The following is a 15,402-nucleotide window of genomic DNA, read 5'->3' on the forward strand; positions in this document are numbered from 1 at the left end:
AATTATTTTTTTATTGTTTGAAAACTAAACAGGTAATTAAAGGTTAATCGAATTTAAATAATGGAAACAAACCAGCCTTAATCACAACACACCTTTTGAAAGCAGGAAATTATAAAGTCAGAAGAAAAATAAGAGAGTAAGGGCTTAATTGGGCTAGATTATATCTTGTACTTTTTGTTGGTTTGCTTACTGATGTTGTAGTGTACCTGAAGATATTTTCTACTCTCTATATTTCATATTCCTAAATGTTATAAAGGACTTTCCATTGGGTTGTAAAAACATTTATGTGTGGGTAACTAACACAAACACACTAACACAGATCTTACCTTTAGCATCCTATTTGCTCTAAATGCTGGGTTAAATCCAAAGAAGAAGTATAAAACTTCAAACGGCAACACTGATACCACATCGAGCTGTTGAAGAGCAGAGAGGTCAATTTAAACATCACAATAATCATAATGCATTTACTTGCTGTCAAAAACCTACTTAGATGGAATCATGCTTGAGTATACTATTATATTTGAACAGTCAGCATGCTAAGTCTGTAACTTCCAAGTGCTGGGGGGCAAGATTATCTCTTTTGAAAACACCAACAGCTTTGCTCTGCACTGCTTTTAAATCCCCCACACTTGAGATCTTCATCTTGATTACTGATACATTCTGTTATTTCAATTACAGTTCTGACGAGACTAAAATGGTAGGCACGTGGATGGCGAGTGGAGGCGAGGACTCCATAAGCACTTTGTAGCAGTCTTATGGCTTTTAAAACCAGGCTGCCTAAAGCAATCTGGGGAAACATGACGAATTAGACTCCTTGCTTGCAACCTGCAGGAGCCATGTGTTCCAAACAACAGATTCATCATAGGATAGGTTTGGATTTTTTTTTTCTAGTAGATTTTGTCTTTCGTTATATTTAGATGCTTCTCCTTCCCGTATCCCCGTACCACTAAGATTTTCAACATCTCCCTGCAGTACATAGCTCTGTGATTACTATTCTTATCTGCCTACTTTATTATTTCCAAGAATTCCTTGGAAAGAAGGAAAGATATGGCAAACTTGGCTTTGCCTTTTTAAAAACTCTGTGATGCCTTGCTCTGTTGCTGATATCTGGGATAAAAGAGGGATGTGGAACTGTAGGCTTCATCTCACTGTATCCAGAGATGCCTTTGCCCTGAGAGTCATAACTTGTGTTGGCAGCAACTAACCTGCAGCACTGACCTTTTATTCCATGTCAGTAAGATGCAGTTAATACCTGAACTCTGGAAAAACCAAAGCAAAAAAAAAATGACTGAAGAGAAACAGCCTTTAAGGGCTTCTTTCCTTCTCTCAGAGACATCTAAGAGGAGGCAAAATTTAATCAGAAGTGCTTTAATATCAGTAACTGTTAATTAGTACTTAATCATATGACAAATTCCCAGATTATATCTATATCTTGCATGTGGTGAGAACACTCAACTCTCATTAGTTTCTGCAGAAACCAAAAGCACTAAACATACTGCAGGTGTGAACTTAAAATAAAACCATACATACCCACTTAGTTCTCTTGCTGTAAGTTTGACTCTGTCCTACTCACTTGCCTATACAGTGAATATCCTGCAATTTTGGATGGCTTTAAACTCAAGTATGTAAGCAGTGATATCAGAGTCGCTGAGACTAATTTAACTCCGAAACAAAGCAGGTGCAAAAATATTTATAGAAGAGGAGGGGGCAATGACTGAGCTTTCAGAGATGTGAGCTCAGTGTCACAGAACTGTATGTGTATCAGAAATACAACAGGCTACATATCATCTGTTGGCAAGAACAGTATTTAGAAACAAAATGAACATTTTTTCTAAATCAGATGCATCTTTGTTTTTACAAAGTGTAATGAGCATCAAAATCTTAGTTTGAATTTGTACTTACTTGTGTGAGTGGTGACCGATTCAGTAGGTCAGAGCTTGCTGCATAGAGTTATCTTCTAACATCAAGGTTTTTCGTTTTGTTTAATGAATCTCTGGCAAACTGCTATTGTCTTTCAGTGTGTGTGGGGATGACCTCACACAAATGCATCAAAACAGAGGATTTTATTAATTCTATTTCATTAATCTATTATTATTCAGAATTAATATTTACAATTACATTTAGAATTCTTCTGTTTTACAGTTAAACACTGTTTATGAAGATAGCAATCTTCAGCTGATGAGCACTGACATGCCATCGAGCCAATGGTTTCTGGTGATGTTCTTAAACTAACACTGTTCTTCAGTGAATAAAAAAAATCCTGTGAAATCCTACAGCCAGAACTTGCATATTGACATCAGTAACACAGGATCTGCTTACCCGAAATTTCATAGAGCTGTGGTAGAATTTCTTCATTTCCACTTTGTCTGACTACAGTGATAATGAAAGGAGAAAAAGGCATAGTCAAGAATAGAAAATAAAGAATGATCCTCTGCTACTTGACAATAATAATAATAATCTGCTGATAGTAAGTATGATGTCAGTTATATTATTGGTGCTCTAAAAGTATGAATGGAGAAATATCTGTAGGAAGAAGTATTACTTTTACTAGATCATTTTACATTAGACCAGATTTTATTAGACGTACTTGAAAAAATCAGGTCTGGCTGTTGGTCTAGCAAAACATGTTGCTTTTTTCCCCCAAATCTTCCCTCTCAAGACATGTGTACCCGTTGGTGTTTCATCCAAACCCCTTCAGTTTCAGGACCAAAACCTCCATTTGACTTTAGTAGTTTCAAGAAAAATGCAAAGAATGTTTCTGATGATGCCGTACAAAATTAGCGCTTTGAAAGCTAGCATTAAAATGCTAGTGTTATTAGCATTATAATAATCAACACTGCATTCATTAGTAATGATTAACTATTTATTTTTATGTTTCTCTCCATAGGAACTGATGCTAATACCTTAATAAGAAAGGGTAATCACAACTATCTAAAGAAATGTATCTATTATTATACTTTCTGTATTTATACCAGGGACACTTTAAAAATAGCTTTAAAATCTTAAGGATATTTCTATGCCTACTTTTCACTATTACCAGTTTAAGCATTAAACTAGATGCAGGAGATCAGGCAGTAGATGTTCTCTTCATGCACTAAAATCTCTGAATTTTACAAACAACTTCAAGAGAAGTACAAAGTAAGCTTCCTACATTAGACTTTTAACCTTATTCATAAAACTTGAGTTTTGTAGGATTTAGGCAAGATTGCCAGTTACTTAGTGTCTTGGCATGGAAAAATACATTACACTGCGCTGCATTTAATATCTATCTAAAATATATTTGCACAGTTTTATCTGAGATTCTTCTGTAAAGGAATCAGTAATGTCTTGTGTGCATAATGTGTAAAATTTTATGTAAAAGCACAGAACTAAAGCTAGTTCCAAATTACATTTGTGGATATATAATTTTTCATTTTCTGTCTGTTGAGTACAGTAGTGTCACACTGAAGTTATCTAAACTCATTTTTTCCCACATTAGGTTTTCTTCTATAAGGAATTAAAGAATAAAAAGTAGGGAAGTTTTGAAAGAAAAGTTAATGTTCTAGATGTCCTTTCGACATGTTAAGGGCAAGCTTTTACCTTTTTTCAGATACTTGCTTAGAGTCTTATTTTGCATTTTTCTATAAAAAGGTAACACAAAAATAGTAGCAAGATGCAAAATTGAATGTATATATTTTCCCAAAATAAAATATCTCAAATAAATTATTTTCCAAGCATCCTGAAATTACAGGGCTTTACTCTGGTTTTGGCAAAAAACCCCCACAATCTCACAATCTGTAACAAAACATGTATATCCTTTCCAGCCCTAGCAGAAGATACATGGTTTTCAACTATGACTCTTGTACAAGGTGAATAGAAAGCTGAAAGTTTCGCACAAACGCAAAAATTCATGTGTGTATGAGTACATAGTCATATAATCACTGATTCCAGTGAAGCTGCACCAGTTTCCTTTTGGTGAGAAAGAGCTTTATGCTTTTTCTGACTGCTTTTACTTTTAAATCCGTTTTTCTTTTTTTTTAAGGTTGTAGACAATGGATACATTTTCTTCTTCCAATATAGGATAATGGAAGGTCAGTGAAGAAGAACATAGGTATCCTTTGCTAAATAAAAAACCCGTTACATAGATTTGACACAGCAGGAAAAAAATGTGTCAGTTTAGAGGGAATTTCTATAACGTACTTTAACAGACAACTACTTACCCATGGAAATCCCACTTCCAATACTTACTATTATATCTCCACCTTTTAAAAATTGCACTCGGGGCTGGAAAACCAGTAAGTCACACAGATAGCAGATATCACAAATGATGTCAATGGTAAACCAATATATTGTGTTACTTGGGGTTTGATATGGAAACACAAAGCGAAGGGGAATAAACCAGCAATTCCAATTATAGGCGACTGTCACAAGCATGAGCCATGCTACGTAACGGCGATCTGAAAGAAAAAACATTGAATGTACAGGCATGAACTTAAAATATTTTCTCATTCTTTTAGGCATATTTATTTTACTGCAATCTCTGGGACTGTTTCTGCCTGGAGCAATCTACCATTCTTGCTTTTTCAAGGGCACAGGTTACTAAAGTTATATAGGTTGGAACTAGGAGTCACACAAAGAATTTGCAAAATGGAGATCATATAGGACTTAATGATGCATGTGAATAAACTTGACATATTTTGCATGCTGCTGGTGTATGTTATTACTGACTAAAGAATTATTTGGCCCTAAAATGGGACAAATTTGACATCAAGAATTAGAAGACCAGGGCTTTAAGTGTGGTTGGTTTGCCTACTAGCTTTGTGCATATCATCTTTACAGCTGTTGTCACTTTTCATGTCTTTTACCTGTTTGGAATACATTTTCTTTAGGGCAGGATCTCTGAGTTGCAAACTGGAATGTGGATCTTATAGTTGCTCACGGGTACTAGGTAACATGAGGTGACTTCAATACTCCTTTACCCCATTCAATTGCATAGTTTTTAATTTACCTGTGTATGAGTCTATGCTGTCTGGTAGTTTCAGGTACTGCATGTATTTTTTCAGTGGAGGTTTTTTGAATTTACAGCACAGCATATCACAGTAATGATCCTCCTCTGGCTTTGCTTCTGCATCTTCTTTCTTTTCTTCTTTCTTTTCTTCTTTTGGTGGGGGTGGAGGCTTCTTCTTTGATGGTGCTAGCCGCATAGAATGCCAAAGGGTGACATTTTAATAATGGCTCAATTACTACACTGTGTTTGAACATGTACAAAAGCCTTATCATGTTAAAAACTCTTCTAAAAACACTTGGCAGTGACTAAAGCTACAGTTCGTTATAATACTGAATGCATTAGAAAACAGGTTGGAGAATAAAATCTCCACTGGTATAATCAGGTACATCTTCCATCAAGAACAGGCACTTCACGTTACAGAGTGCAATATATATTGCTGTATTTCCTTGGATAGTGCCCACAACTAATGCCATAAAAGACTGACAAGAAATAAGATAATTCATAATTCAGCATTCATTAATTCAACTGGGCATTTGTCTTTATGTGACTGTTGCATGCAGTTAGGATGGAGATAAGGATGTCTTTGTCATGGGCTGATCTCTCGTCTCTCTTGAGAACTAATATGCAAGATGCGGCAGGTGAAACTGATGTGAAGCCTGTGGGTTTGCATGTTTCTGGGCTTACAGAAGTCTTGTGGCACTCCTTTGAGCCCAGTTCTTCCATCTCTGGGCCTGATAATTTTGTCTACACATTTGTCCCATTAATTCCGGTGGCTTTACCTCTGAGTAGGATACACAGTCCCAGCCATAAACTGGCAAACTGGATCTATAATGATTTAGGAAATAAATGTTTGTAAGTTCTACAAAGAGAACAAAAGAGGTAAATGAGCAAGGAAATATTTTTGTAAAATAATTCCTTTATCAGTTGGTGTAGTTTATAATACTTCAGGCACTATTTTTTCCAGCTTATTAAAAAACAGGTAAGCAATAAACAGTGTGTAAAAAAGTCAGAATATAAAATCACCACACTCAATTCTTTATGAAAAGGAAAAAAAAGTCAAGCTTTCCTCTTAAGGGGAAAAATATCATATTTGGTTTATGTTTCATATTTTGTCAAAAATAAATGTTTAATTTCAGATGATTTTGCTCTATTTGAAGCATGTACTTAGAGTTCTCAGTGTATCTAGAAGATTGCTGCCATGGCTAAAATTTTATTTACTTCTACACAGCATTTCTTATCTCAAAATGACTAACATCTACCCATAAGAAATGTATGTTTGTTCATATGTTTCAGTTTTATCGCCATATCTGGGAGCTACTTTCAAATACATAAAACTGCTTGACAGGGATGATTCTAGACATTGTGCAAGATTTTTTTCCCCAATTTTTTTAGTGATGCAGTTCAAAGGGAGCTCGTACCTAAGGATCTGGTTTACTGTAGACTAATAAGGATAAATTGACTACAATGGGCACAAACTGATTGATTTCAGTGGGTAAACACATACACTTACCTGAAAATTTTATCACAGTACTTTTCTGTTCCCACAAAACAATTTTCATCTTTTAACTCAAAAAATGCACAGCTATTTTTGGAGCTACTTACAAGCTGTAGGGCTGCCTTCAGGGGATGACAGCACTGGGTCTTTCAACTTTTCCTTATAGATTGTTGCCCTTTCCCGCAGTTTTTTGGCAATCTCTTGAAGCTGGGCATCAGCATACTCATTCGTTTGGAAACCTGAAGGTCTAGGCTTCTGCCTGCTAATTAAAACAAAAGGAAATAAGCTTCGTGTACTAGAAAGCACTGGAAGGAAACAGTGCTAATTCTACTTCTGAGCACAAGTCAGACATTAAGACTTGATCTTTATTGGCCACAGTGCTTATTCATATCACTTAATTCCTGGTAAGTGGGCACCTAAGTTAACACTCCTGCTTATGTAAACTGATATTGCTGGCTATGTGCAGCAGTCCACATCTTACAGGCAGAGGAGGTCCTGTACCCTGGGCTTTGTGTAGCCCACTACACAAATGACTTCCCACTGCTGCTTTTCACCAAGTTCTACTGTGGCCATGGAAGGCCTAGAGCTTATCTCATGTATTAGCTAATATATAAGGCATGCTCTTACCATCTGTGCATAAAAATGTGCTCATTGTTATAATGGTAATATCCTAATGATGACAGGACATAACTAAATGAAAGACTGAGATGTGGGGGTAGGGGAGGAGAGACTATGTTTATTTTATGCTTCCTAATCTTGGGAGAATTGATTTAATCTCATTTTTGTAATGGATATCAGCTAATATGAGGTTAAAAAATGCATATTTTACCAAGTGGAAGCAGAGCAATTGTGTTCCTGCTGAAGCTGCTTCTCTTCCCACTAAGAAGTTCCCACTGCCTGTTTATTCATGGCCACAGTAACACCAAGCTGATATTCCGGCACTCACAGCATTTCTTCAAACCTGAGGACCATTTGTTTTCAAACTTCTGTACTCTCACCTTCTGCACCAAAACTAATGCTTTTAATAGGATCTATGCATACTCTGCAGTCAATTAGAAGATCTGCCTGAAGGTGTTTTTTATCAACTCTTGAAATTTCATCCTTGATTACTTGTTAGTGTCTGATTATGCAAGCTGGGGCTGTCTTGGAGTACCATCCAGCTGGCAGCTGGACCACGCGTTTGGACTTCCTCTATGTAGAGACCAAGATATGAGATTTATCCTGTATCCTAGACTCAGTACTTCTCAGCTGGTGTCACACGCTGGTGTCACACGCTGGTGTCACCGCTGGCTGGAAATGGCTGTGACTGGGGCAGGGCAGCTCGATGCCTCCTCCCACACAGGTCACAGCTGGCACCCCTGTACCAAAACCCTTTCAGATGTGCTCAATACAGGGAGCACAGCAGAGAATTGTTCTTTCTTGTCGGTTTTTCAGTTCTATCCCAAATACCACGGAGATGTGGATGTTACAGGAAGAAGCAGACCAAGAGTGAGGCACATCTCAAGTTTCCAAATTCTTGAGAAGACCTTTCCAAAGATGAATAGAGGGAAAGTGATGTGACAGCATCTTGAGCAGGGAAGAAATTAAAAACACTCCGAAGTGATCATTGAATAAATACCGTGTCTCCTCAAGACCTAAGCCTACTTTGAAACTCCTAACAGAAGGAGCTGTGACTAAAACAGTAGAGTGTCAGAGTGGGATGCATGTAGCTTTTTGAGAAACACCGTTTTCTGGAGACACAACATATATCACGGTGCCCAAGGAAGTACGATTTAAGGATGTGAAAATTCTTCAGCAATAAAATCATTGGATAAAATGGAGATAAGCTGTTAAAAGCAGAAGAAGCAGAAGTCTGGAAGTATGTGGTTATCACTTCTCTAATTTAAGTCTTCTGTAGTGTCTATTTCTTAAAACTCCCTGGACAGGAGATTAATCAAACAGTTCTGATATACCTTGTAATCTCATCACAGTTCCTTTTGTGTCATGTATTCCCTTTGCTAAGGCCATCTGCATTGTAATGAATTCCTTTCTTGTTTTGAGCTAAGAGGTCGCAATTAGTTTTTCAGTTTCTGTGCAAAGAATTTCAAATTATTCTTACCCTTTGCTGTTGCTGTGTTTGCCCAGGGCATTAGCTATCTTATAGTAAAATACGCTTATCACTAGTGTCATGCCAAAGACCCCTTCTATCTGCTTTTGAAGGATAAGTTATAAAATGCACAGGATTTTCTTATTATTTCACAACCTTTCCAATGAAAGTTAAAGTCTTCTCTATCATAAAATTGGTGCTTTATCATTGCAGTTTAGCCCAAAGAAACCACATTGTTATTTGGTACTGATTAGAAACTATGTGAATTTGTTTTAAAGTGCTTTGCCCCACAGTTGATGAGAAATTGATTTTCTTTGCCCTACTTCTCATTTGGTTTGCATTGTGTCCTCTATTATTTTCTAGTAATGAAATGCTTACTTTAAATTTTCTCTGGTTAATACAGATGGAGGAGGCTGCATGTTGAATACTGCTAATTTGAAAATGTGTATTGTACCTGTGCTTTGTGTGGAGGTGCACTCGGCTCATGAAGGCTGCTCAAACTTCACTCCACTGCTTGCGTTAGGTGGTGCTTTGCCATGATTGTGTGACACCAGTGTCCTGCAGCTGCCCCTCACTGCATGCAGCATTCTTGGTGGAGATTATGGTCTGGCTCAGCACCTCCTGACTGGCCCGAGATCATTTTTCCAGCAGAGCTGAGATGCTTTCCTCTTTTTCTCCTCTCTTTTTTGTTTGGTGATGCTTCTTTCACTAGATGTGTGCTCTTTCATGTGGTAAACTTTTTATTAACTCTTTTCATATATGTTTTATAAATTCATATACATAAACACATAGCTGCCAGCAGAACGTGACAGCTGACAGGAACAAGATTACAGGCCAGAAACCCTGCAAGGATAATTCTCCTTGAAGAGACCACATTTAATAATTTTAATTTATCCATCATACTATACTGCTGTATTTTCTGGTTCTGGTTTACTACTCCTCAGACTTTCAGACCTTGTGCCTGTGAGAAAGTTTAGTTTGACTTATGTTTTTAACATGCTCTGTTAAAGAGATAATGCCTCATTTTGAATCCATAATTATACTCATTCTCACCTCGCAGTTACAATTACAGACTGTATTGATTTCATACCAGGCTCTTTTCAGTTTTATTCTCTCTATGAAAGCTCTCAGAGGGTGACTGAACTTGTTGATATCAATCAGTTCCTGGTTTGTCTCTTCCTGTGCCAGACAGCTGAATAGTTTGTGCCACACAGGGACAGATCAGCACAGTTGGAGATAAATCTGCTCCCTTACTAACATACGGCTTAGCTGGGCAGAAAGATGCTTTGCCTTTGGATTCCCATGCTGAGCTGTGCTAAGTGCTAGGATTTGTCTCTAAGCTGATATGTTATTCTTTAAGAAAATTTATCTCTGACCTTATAGAATCATAAAATAGTTTGGATTGGAAGGGACCTTTAAAGTTCATCTAGTCAAACTTTTGTGCAGTATATTACAATAGGCCTAGATCTATATTAGTTACTACACGATGTAGTCCTTTACAGAGTGGAAATGTTTATTCCCTGCAGAAGCAGCAATTTCACATGGCCTAGGAAATGAAAAAGTCAGGACCACAATTCACGTACTATGCACAGAGTTTTGTTATTACCTCAAACATATTTTGTTTGACAATAGCAACATATGTAACAACAGAAGTATAACAATAATGTAGTTTTCTTACATTTTCAATTTGTAGGTTTTATCTTCTAAACTTGTAGGTTTTAACTTGTTTGTTTAGTGAATCAAATTACGGTGCCTTAATTCTCCCCATGCCAAGAGAAAAGATTTAGACACCTATAGCATAGTGGAAGAAAATGGCCTCGAAAGACCAAGCTATGCAAATACTATGTTGAGTGTGCTTATGTATGTAACATCTGTTAAGTACTGTGACTTTGAAGTTTTCTGTGTTAAGAGTTCAAACAAAACAGAGATCAAGAAATGCAATAGCTTATTTCAGAATAAATCAAGCTTGCCTTTTTCTAAGTTACAGTCTAAAGTTTAATTCTTTCTTGCTTTTTGGCCATGAATACCAAATACCTGAGTTCAATTTCATCTTCTCTCTACCAGGTGACCTCTGAGAAAATGCATTTCATAAATGTATGCCGCTGCCTGAAAAAAATCCATACCACTTCTTGCTGATTTCAGTTATAACCCTTCTTCTTGCAATACTTAAGAAACTTTCTCCTGTCTACCAGGAAATAAAATTCTTGATCTTGCAAGAGAACTTTTAATACATTTATTGAGCACTGACATTATGATTTATGATCATATTTGCAATCTGTACCTTGAAAAAATAATTTTTTGTCTTGAATAAATTATGGAGAATCTCTAATTCAAATGACCAATTTTCAGAAGGATATGACAAGGCATAGGTATACAAATGTCCACAAAACATAGCTGAGAAAGATTTCAGTGAGATAGAAAGATGTAGTTTTAGCCATCATGAAAGATATTGATTTAAAAACACATTCTCAATTTGTGCTGATAGTCCCAGTGTGGGCAAACGTTAGAGAAAACAGAACCCTCTATCTGCCCCCAGTTCCAAGTCTAAGCTCACACATCCTGAATGACTAGGAAACCTGATGTTTCTCTGTAACAGAAAAAAAATGTTAGTTGTCTGCTTGGTACAGGATCAGGGGTATTCCAAAAAGCTAACTTTAGCTATTCTGATTATGCTTTCTTTATAGTCATTAGGAGGCTTCTCTGAGGACAGTTACTAAGATAGGTTTCCTCTCTGAATTGCCCATGAAAGGAACCTATCCTTCTCCTTTACCTGCACAGGAAGCTGATGGAGTTTTAGGAGTGAGATTTAATATTTTCTTTAATGATGTTGGTACAAAATGCAGTAGTTTGCTAATGACAGGACATTGGATTTGGAAGATCAAAAAGTAAGACAGATTCCTATATAGGAAAATTTGAATTATTTAGACTGAATAATAGAAATTAGAACAAATCTAATGCTACATAATGCAGACATGCATTTAGAAACAAATCGTAAGAATTTATTTTGTAAATGGTGGGATCATCAATTGCAGATGACAAAAGGATAAATATCCAAGTGTTTTAGTCGACAACAGGGTGCCTATGAGCCTTACTGTAATCTGGCTGTGAAAAACACTGGTGCAAATGTAACCCTAGAATGCATTTGACATAGTGCCAGTGAAGAAAATGTTAATATTGGTATATAAGCCAGTGACGAGAGTTATTCTGACCAGCTATACTCAAAAGGTGAGTTCATGTAAGAAACTGTGTAAAGTCTCTAAGAATGATCAAGGCTACTGGGAACCTGGTGTTAAAAAGGAGAGCAAAACAGTTTGAGAGAGAATAGGATCATTGTCCATAAATTCAAATTTTGGTGGAGAACCATGTAGGAAAAAGAGTTATTTGAGTGGAGGAACAGTATTTTAATAAGAAGAAATGTGAATAGAAACACCACAAATTAGTATGAGTTAAAGCTCTAAAGAAAGTTTCTAAGTTTTTGAAAACTGATTCTAGACAACCTTCTAATATGAGTGACTAGCAGTTGAAGTGTGACAGACTTCAAGATTATATTAGCTGAGATCATGAAGACTGTAGTAGGCAGTGATTCCCAAGAATGTAAGAGAATGGATGCAGCACAACAGGAAATCCTTTTCAGCAAAGAAAGTAGTAATATATAAAGATTTGGAAAGTGAATAAGAGACTCAACTTGTAGAGGCAGTACTGGGTCCACTGCAATGAAAAATCTCAACAGCTCACATGCGAAGAAAGTGAGTTTCTAAGGTAAATATCTTACCTTGAAGTCTTGAAACAAACTGTTGACATGTTAGATCCCATGGAATTTCAAAAAGCTCTTAATTACATTTTGATTTTCATTAGCAGTCTTGAAACAAGTATCTTCCTCTGCTCCATCACCTCTTTTGTTAAGAGGGAATGTTTCTGAGAGAGATCCATTTTTACTGAACCAGAAGATGATGTCTTTCTCTGTTTGCTGTATGTTTTGAAATGCTGGCACTATATTAACTTCAATTAAAAAAAAAGAATAAAGTCTATTTTTATTTTCATTCTATTTTAGGATTGAGTTCTTCTTCACAATACAATTTGAATTTACACCGACGTTACTTTTGTCCTACTACCTATTTTCTTGTATATTTCATTAATCTAAACATAGTGATATAATAATATTTGGGTTGGTTTTAGTTATACATAGAAGCAAGAACATTCCATAAGCATTAATAAGCTTCATGTGGATACCATGTAAATAAAACTTTCCATTGGAATTCATTACTTTTCCTTAGTTCAGAGTCTTTATATAGAAGTTATGCTTGGTTTGGTCCTAAGCAAGTGTTCTTGAAAAGAAATGCATAGATCATCCATTTCCCAGATCTCATGTTGTATTCATACAACAAACTGGATATAGAAACATCAATGTTCAAGGTAGCCACTGTCTTTCAGAGTTATCTACTGACGCTGGACTCAGAACAAACTTCTTGATGCAGTGTAGACTGAAATCTAGTAATTTAGATTGCATGGCATTCCTCCTGTATAGTACAAAGCTTTGTTACAGCAGCTTCTTTGACAATCCTTCCAGTTACTCAATCACAACTGACTGTGAATCCTCTAATCTTCTCTATAGTACTCTCTAAGGAGAAGTCTGTCTCAATGCTGAACACATGGAACTCTCACTGAGGCACCAGATTAAAATGTGAATAAGATTTTATATTAATTAGCAATTTTGCTGTATTAACTAGGCAAAAGAAAGCAGAATGAATGTTGAAATCATCAATTAACTTTGAAAATTCACCTTTCTTCAATGTCACTGCTGATATAAAATTCTTTAATGGCACTATGATATAAAAAATAAGGGCAGCATAATTTCTGACACTAATTGCTTTAGAATAAAGTATAATACTCTAAGAAAGTACCATATGATAATAAGTGAGACAGTCCTGCTTCACTTATTTCCTTATCTGGTGCTGTTGTGTCATTGGAGATTTCTTATCTGTAAGTGATTAAATCTGTCTGGGGCATCTGCCACTAATCAGGAACTTTTAAAGAGATTTCTTATCCTATACACATAACATCTGTTACATTCAAACACATTTAAATGCGAACTCATAACTTATTTACATAACCATATAATAATTTATGCCTAAGGAAAAAAAAGTCTTAGTCAGAATATGATCCAGTGCTGTACATAGCAAAAATCCTTCTTCAAACTCTCTATTCTTCTGTTTTTATTAATATGCAGGGAATAAAAGCTAAAATGAAAACACTACATTTCCCATAGCGAATTTTTTAAAAACTTGCAATAAAATGTCTCAAATTTGAAAAAAGTAATTTTCAATACATTCATTTCTTATCTGTTTTTGTACAGATCCTAAAAAATTCACACAAGCATAGGACTGCAGAGAACTTTGAGACATTCTTTAATCCCAGTCCCCACAGCTCAAAGCAAGATGAAGTATACTTGTGCAATTCCAGACAGATTCTTGTCTAACCTGTTCTTCAATATGTCTAGTGATAGCTGTTACAGAATTTTCCTAAAGAATTTATTCTAGTACTTCACTAGCCTCATCGCAGGAGTTTTTCTCAACATAAATCTCTTTTGGCACACTTTGTCCTATCCACTGTGAACATGGGATAAAATGAATAGTCCCTCCTCTTTTTGGCTGTTTGAACATTTTCTATTCATTTTTATTTCATTTTCTATTACAGGTTGTTTGTTGTTGCTGTTGTTGTTGTTTTGGTTTTGTTCGTTTTTTTTTTTTTCTTACAAAGGAAAAAGATTTGGGAGAAGGGTAAAATTATATGATAACTAAGAATATTAGTTAATTTTATAATTTGCAGTGCACAGAGGTGTGAGTACCTGAATTAGAATTTTTTAGCTGAAACATGCTTCAAGAAGCTTTAGTTCAACTAGCAAGAGTAAAAATAAAAGAGAAGGGAGTGGTGGTGTAGATTCAGCTGGTGCAGCAACTGAAGTTGCTCTGCTATTGGGAACCCTTGGCAGACTTTCACAATATACTGAACTTCATGCCACGTGCTATCGTTGCCCATGTCAGTTATATAAAATTAGTTTGGTGCAACCAACTGTGATGCAATTCTACCTTCATTAGGGGTAAACTGCTATACAGCCACTTGTGCAGGAATTCAGTTCATGTAGCTTTCCTAGTATTACAAAGAAACTTGGTGAGAGAGAGAAGGAACCTGTTCCTCTGAGGTGACTTTGAATTCCGTTCCCCTTCTGCAGGCTCCTGCCACATTCTTTTCCAAATTCAGGAACAAAGGAGGCAAGTTCTCTGTAGACACATTATCATCACGCATCTCCTCTTGACCATCACTTGTCCAGGGAACTGAATAAGACTGGGCTGCCACCCAGACCCGTTTGACTTCTCATTTGATCCTCATATTAATATCTTCGCTCAGAACTGTTTCATCTGTTCTTCTCTTATGCTGCACAAAATGTGATGTTTTAATCATAAATAGCTAATATTTGGAAAATGAGTAGATGACTGGAGACAGAGTATTTTAATGAAAGGTATTGGACATGATTAATTATAGACATGAATACTTACACTAGTCATGAAATAATCAATTTTTCTTTACTAAATGGTAAGAAGCATTATGTCTTGGATTTATTTGTCTCTTAGATTTATGAAGAAAGACACTGATATATTTGCAATTGTTTGGTGCAAATATATTATACACGCTGGTGTACCTGTTGCAATGCTTTGCTTTTTTACCCGCAATTGACTCAACAGATAATAGCAGAGAGAATATTTTTAATAAATTATTGTTTCTTCCTTCACTAAAAAAGGTATCTTCTTACTTTGAAAAATACTAGCTCAATGGAGG

General features: G+C 36.0%; 2 protein-coding genes across 5 annotated transcripts in view; one reads left to right on the forward strand and one right to left on the reverse strand.

Annotated features, from left to right (window-relative positions):
• Positions 1-15,402, forward strand: part of CPNE3 (copine 3) — a 133,000-nt gene that overhangs the window by 57,548 nt on the left and 60,050 nt on the right. The gene's annotated exons all lie outside the window — the stretch shown is intronic.
• Positions 1-15,402, reverse strand: part of CNGB3 (cyclic nucleotide gated channel subunit beta 3) — a 64,389-nt gene that overhangs the window by 26,584 nt on the left and 22,403 nt on the right. The window contains exons 4-8 of the mRNA XM_065630256.1: positions 6,590-6,744; positions 4,988-5,173; positions 4,228-4,436; positions 2,320-2,370; positions 327-413 (exon numbers count right to left, since the gene is read on the reverse strand). Of these exons, the coding sequence (XP_065486328.1) occupies positions 327-413; positions 2,320-2,370; positions 4,228-4,436; positions 4,988-5,173; positions 6,590-6,744 (688 nt within the window). The remainder of the gene's footprint in view (positions 1-326; positions 414-2,319; positions 2,371-4,227; positions 4,437-4,987; positions 5,174-6,589; positions 6,745-15,402) is intronic.

This window comes from Caloenas nicobarica, chromosome 2 (assembly GCF_036013445.1).
Source record: "Caloenas nicobarica isolate bCalNic1 chromosome 2, bCalNic1.hap1, whole genome shotgun sequence".
Taxonomy (NCBI): Eukaryota; Metazoa; Chordata; class Aves; order Columbiformes; family Columbidae; genus Caloenas; species Caloenas nicobarica.